This window comes from Apostichopus japonicus, chromosome 20 (genome assembly GCF_037975245.1).
Source record: "Apostichopus japonicus isolate 1M-3 chromosome 20, ASM3797524v1, whole genome shotgun sequence".
NCBI classification, from domain to species: Eukaryota; Metazoa; Echinodermata; class Holothuroidea; order Aspidochirotida; family Stichopodidae; genus Apostichopus; species Apostichopus japonicus.
Genome location: NC_092580.1, coordinates 8115989 through 8122289, shown reverse-complemented (window position 1 = coordinate 8122289; position 6301 = coordinate 8115989). Strand labels below are relative to the sequence as shown.

General features: G+C 37.3%; 1 protein-coding gene across 1 annotated transcript in view; it reads left to right on the top strand.

Moving 5' to 3' along the window:
- The first annotated feature begins 755 nt into the window (after window positions 1-755).
- LOC139961072 (WASH complex subunit 4-like) overlaps window positions 756-6301 on the top strand; it is a 43863-nt gene continuing 38317 nt past the window's right edge. The window contains exon 1 of the mRNA XM_071959926.1: window positions 756-1024. Coding sequence (XP_071816027.1) covers window positions 967-1024 — 58 coding nt within the window. The 5' untranslated portion in view covers window positions 756-966. The remainder of the gene's footprint in view (window positions 1025-6301) is intronic.

The following is a 6301-nucleotide window of genomic DNA, read 5'->3' as shown; positions in this document are numbered from 1 at the left end:
GTATGCAATGGAGGTGACCTCTGAAGTACTGGGTGCTCAACCTCTACATGGTCATTGCTGTCGAGTGGATGTTACTTCTGTATAACAGGATGTTTAGTGGTAAGAAGCCTAAAGAAACTTCTTTATTGTTTGTCCAAAAAAGTGACAACCAGTGTAGTCCTATGTGTATGAACACTGAATTCCAAAGGACCTAACAAAATGCAATTCCTTAAAAATTGAGTATTAAATTAAGAACGTGACATGCAACAATATCACCGGATCATCCTAAGCTCCGACAAATTGAAGGATTCCTGCCTAATGTTCATGTACATCTTTAAAAATAATCCTTGAATTCCTAACTATTCATCGAATTTTGTTTGTAGCATAATAAAGCCTCTCCTTACTGGTTTTGCAAACACCCTTGTGTCATAATTTCTGCCCTCTCTCCATTACGAAAGAAACGAGGACAGTCTTGCAAACCTGACAACTTTCATCGAATGAAACGGTAGTCGCATGACCCAGACGTCATTTACTACGGTAGTAGTTAAGCTCCTACCATGAGCAGTTTCATTATGAGATATAATACTATTATCTCTTTTCATGTATCCCATTTCGAACGATATCGTCTAAGTTGTGAATCCGCAATGACACGTCATGATTGCAATCTGTAATGTGTTTTTCTACAGTTAATGTTCGGATCATATTGAAATAACATGTGACATACATTGCCTCCGTAGATGTATTGATCAATCGGTAGGAGGTGGCTTCTATGTAATTGATAGCACGGTCCGAAAAACAAAACATGCACATAGGCTATCACAGCAATTTCTGTTGTACATATATGCAGCCTATCCATTAGTCGAAGGCTACAGTCTGACACCGACAGAGGCCTACGCATTGCGTAGCCTAGATTCGTATTATTATTATCACTTAAGTTTAGAAATACGATTTCAAAGTAGCTGGCTTCCACCAGACGGTGTAAGCGTTATGGCCAAGGAAGATACAGCTGGCTGGGAGTTCGACAAATTTGACGACGGGTCCCTAAGTAAGTCAATGCATACATTGCAGTATAATAAATAATGTATGCATATCTAGGCTACTTGGGCCTAATCCAGGCTACATAAGTTCATGTTAGCACTAGCCAGTACTAGGCCTAACTTTAGTGCTTTAACACAAAACTGGCAATATCGCTAGTAGTGGTATTACTTCAACTTGTAAAGAAGTTTACTTATGTGTAACGTTACCTGTAACGTTAGACCCAAGTTAGGCTTAGGCTAGCCTGGATATAACTATATAAGTTAGGCTAGGCTTAACTTGAGAAAAACACAACTTCACACCATAGTACTTTTAGTAGTGTATGCTCTACTAATTTATTCCTCTCATCTTGTCATCTGTTACAGAGACAGGTGGCATTCCTGCATGTGGGGATTACATATACAGTACAATATACTTAGTATTACTAAGGGTTACTTAGGCTTATTCTTTAACTTGTTACGGACATTCCTGCATGTAGAGATTACACATAGAGTACAATGTATTTAGTATGACTTAGGATTACATAGGCTTAGCTATTCTTGGTACTTGACTTCTAGCTACCCAATATCATAGGTATTGTAATAATTAAATGAATTGTCTGGTGGAAGATTTTGATACATTGCCCTTGTAGTTCTTATTTTTCTCTTTCTAACCATGTAAAAAATGTCCCCATTCAACGTTTTCTTCTTGTAGAAATCTGTTTTTCAAATTCACCAGTTTCTCACCAAAAGTACCGTTTGTTCGAACGCATCAATTTGGTGATTGACGTAGCACAGGCAAATAGGCAAAACAGGCAACTTGAAGTTAGCACTCCCATTTCCGCAGCAAATTCACTCTCACGTGTACACGCACAGGTGATTGCCTATTATATAATACTTAGATGTCGCGAACGTATATCCTACCATGCCCAGTTGTTATACTTGTATAGCGTTGCACATAATACACTCTCACACTCAAACCACAGTTCATAAACTGTTCTTCGAAATCGCTGAAATAAAATTCAGGGATCAAATTTACAGTAAAAGGAAACTTGAAAAGTATTCGGAACAATGAAAGATAAAACTTGGCGGAATCGATGTCAGAGCAGAATGAAGTACCGAGAAGCTTAGGCTTCGCAGAACTGTCCGATTGTAAACGTTAGAGTAGCCTACATGCAAACATTCTTCGCGTTGGAGCTGGATAGCGCCATGTATAAACAACGAAGAGTCTGCTGTTCAAACTAATCTTGTGTTACACAAAGACCACGAAACCACTGATCTACTACTGTACATATATGTTGGCTTAAGGAGTTTTTGAAAACATATCTACCTTATAAGGAATTTCACCCAAAATTAAGGAAGAAATTAATCTGTATACAAACACAGTTTTTGCAAGTGATTACTGTAGGCACTGTACGGAGCGTGGGTTATGTCAAAATCTGCATTACAGGTAGCGTAGATGATGTCACGTTCTGTACTGTGCAAATCATATTGGAAATGTCCATCCTTAACGATTAAAAAATTGTTTCTCTGTCAAACGCAACATTAGCGTTCTTATACTTTGACATGTTTGGAAAAATATTTACCATTTATTAAGGTAAGTTCTTTGGGCCACCAGACAATCCTTTTAACAATAGGGTAATCTGGATAAGGTCTTGGCAATGGCTTTCCCATCTACAGGTATCCAATATGCAAACAGTCCTTAATAATATGATTTACATTCATGTACTCTACAAAGTGTCTGATATGTAAGTGGTTTGTAGGTAGATAAAGAATTGTATATCAGTTTAGAATTGGTTTACCTCATTGCAAGTATACACCAGCCAGTTTTCTCCCAACTCATTCAACCCAATGATTTTATAGGTAGCAGCCATGTGCTCTGTTATGAGCTCTGTCTATTTCTGCTTATTAGAATTAGGCTTAGGCCTCAAACGTTTCAGGAGGTGATGTGTGCCAAATTAAAAAAAAAGCCAGTGGGACAGGGTTGGCATTTTCCCAGGAAAAACCTGTTTTTCCCACTAAGCGGTAAAAACCAGGTAAAAACCGGGAAAAACTGGTAAATACCGGTAAAAACCGCCTCCGTCTCGAAAACTATTATTACTTGTCCGTAATATGCAGGGTCATCAGTAGGCATGATATTGTTTCATGACAAGCATATGTTATTGAATATGGGAGTTTCTTAGCTTCATTTTGAGCTATTTTATCACAACCTAATTCTACTTTTTGTGGAAAAAGTATTTTTCATATTGCACATGTATAGTTATTCTGTCACGATCTCTTTAGCAGTATGCATTGCCTATTGCCCAAACCATTATCGGTCTACACTGGGACACTCACCCCTCCTAAATTCTTCAGGCCTATTATGTGCTCAGACAGTTCATTCAATTAATACAGTAGGCAACAGTCTATTGAGGTGAACTTCAATCCAGGGGGCTCAATAGAAACTGCTTTGAAACTATGTTCATGAAAACATGTTCATAGTTCATACTGTAGTTTGCAAGAATTTAAAGCAGCATTTTGCGTTGGGTCGCTTTTTTCCACCTTTTTAACATGTGCATCGATTTTTTTACATGTATCAATCATAAAACAGCAAACTAAGATACCATCCAAGTTTCACCCTGCCAAGAGCGTTAATTAGCGAGTAATTAACGATTTATATCGATAACGAGTAAAAGTGTCCTCGACAAAGTTTTCATATCTCCAAATCCACTAGTTTGAATTCCACCAATCAGTGAATAGTATGTTTATTCATGAGCATTTTGCGTTTGGTCGCCGTTTTCTACTGTTTTGACATGTCCATCGAGTTTTTTACATACATCAAATCACAAAACAGCAAATTAAGATATTAGCCAAGTTTTCCCCTGCCAAAAACGTTAATTGGCGAGTATTCCACATACAAAATTAAATCGCATTCAGTTCCCAAACCCACTAGTTTGAATTCAACCAATCAGAGATGCAGGTTTAGTTATGAGCCGTTGCTAAAAATAGATTCAAGACTTTGCGTTGGGAGTTGTTATGCAACTCCCTGGTACAACTGCCATATAGACTGTACACAAATCAAGCGTGGTGTTATATTACGTATCTGTCAATGACGTTCGTAGTGTTTAAATATTCATATTATGGGCGAGGTTTATTGGGTTCCCAACGGAAAATATCTTGGAGAACAACAAAGTTGAAAGTTGCAATTTTTTCGACTTTTATGCCACCATTTGAAGTAAAATATAAATAGATAAGCTAGTTATGTATGTCGTTATGGCATAGTGGAGTCAGTGAGGTTGAGAAATATCATAGTCGAGGACGCAAAATGCTGCTTTAACAGCTCGTACACTCTATGTAGTTTTCATTGTTACTTGAGAGATCTACTTGGCGAGCCAGTTGTAAAAGTTACACTGTGAATATGTTTGCTCACTTTCCATGTTTTTGTGATGGTGTTGCATGTAACAAGACAATGTGACATGTATAATATGACGAACCATAGCCCTAGGAGGCACCTATAGTTTGATACTTGTCCATTCTCTAGATTATGGAATTAGTCATCTCGATAGGAAAATAAAGTTGGTTGATTTGAGCATCCAATATATTATTTATTTGAATTATTTATAATAGTCTAATCAGTAAACTCACAAAGTTATAGATCATGGCTGTTCTTTGAATGTAACCCAACCCCCTACCATAAGATGCCATTTTCTTGTAGTTTCTATGCTCCTCCACAAGTTCCACATGAATTTTTAGGAATTCTATATAATTTGAGGTTTTTCCCAGTTTTTCCCACTTATAGGTGGGAAAAACCTCCTGGTAAAAACCAGCCAACCCTGCAGTGGGAAGTTGATTTTAGCCAGTAAAGTTTTAAAGTGAAACTAGTGAAAGTCTAGGACCGGCTAGTCAAACTTGCAGAGCAACTGTCAGAAGTCACCTTTCTGAAAAAGAGAAGGCCCAGTCACAGTGAAACAATTAATCCTTGCTTTTTCTTTAAATGCTGCAAGTTTAAATAAAGGGACAAACTCCACTGAGCCTCCGTCATTTTGTTGGGGCACAGTCGCAGCGGTAATAGAGCCTATGTTGATAATTTAGTGCTGGCTGCAAAATAATTTCAAGAAAATGTTTTTGTCCACTGAGTCCCTGTTCTGGGATGGAGGCACATTCCCAGCAGAGATTGAACCTATATTGATAATGTAATGTTCGTTGCATGTGCACAGAATAATATTACATGAAAAATGTGACTGTCCACTGAACCTCCATCTTTGTGTTTAGGCAGGTGCAGGGAGGTTTCAAATTGGTTGGGTATTTTCTATAGTTGTAACAAGATTACTTGTTGGCATGAAGGCATTAATGAGTTTTGAATAAAAGATTTTAATATAAAATATTATTCCTTGTGGGTGTAAAAGTAGTGGCAAAGTAGTTGTCCTTGATTTAGAACTGAATGGCACTTAAGGGCAAAGTGGCCAATGTCCAGGGGTACACTAAGGGAGTTGGTAAGTTGGTTAGTGCAAACTGACAATGGGGTGAAACAAGGTAAACTGTCTGATAAACAACATAGGATCTAGGTCAATCGAAGTAAGAACAATATTTGAAAATCACATGACTTCAAGTCCACCGATTTGCTACTGACCTTTATGTGATTTAAACTTTTGCCACATTATCATAGGTAAATGTCAGGACATTTTCTAATCATGAATGAAAATATTTAGAAAGGGTAGTTTGTATATAACCCGAATAATTCTGGAACCAAATGGTGTTAAAGCAATTGCGTATTAAATGTTGAAGTGTAGAACCTTGATAAAATGGTAACAATTGAGCAAGATAATTGGTAAGTGAGGGGAGGTAAGGGGTGAGGGTTTCTTGAATGAATTTAAATGCTTACCCTAGCTGGTTATGTAGATTCACTACTGGTAGAATGACCCTACAATATTGTTTGTGGAAGTCAAAGGTCAAGAGATGTCAAAGTCTGAAGACATATCTACGTGTTATCACTTCAAAAACTTAATTCTGACCTTCATACAAGTTTAATGTATGTAACTGTAGGGCCCCAATCTTGCAAGCATCTGCATTCTACTACAGTATGTAAAACATATGCAAATCTTGTGTGCCTGTTGTACATTCAAATTTCCTGTACAATAAAACATGACAAAATAACACTGAGGCTTTTGACCTTCTGTATCTTGCATAGGACTGTTCTTCATGAATGGTTTTAAAATTTGGTGTTAACTTGACATTGGATGAAATGCTTTAGATGTCAACTCACACAGCACTAGTACTTCTATGGTATCTTTTAGTCTCAGAATGCATTCAAACACAAGTTTTAACTTGTT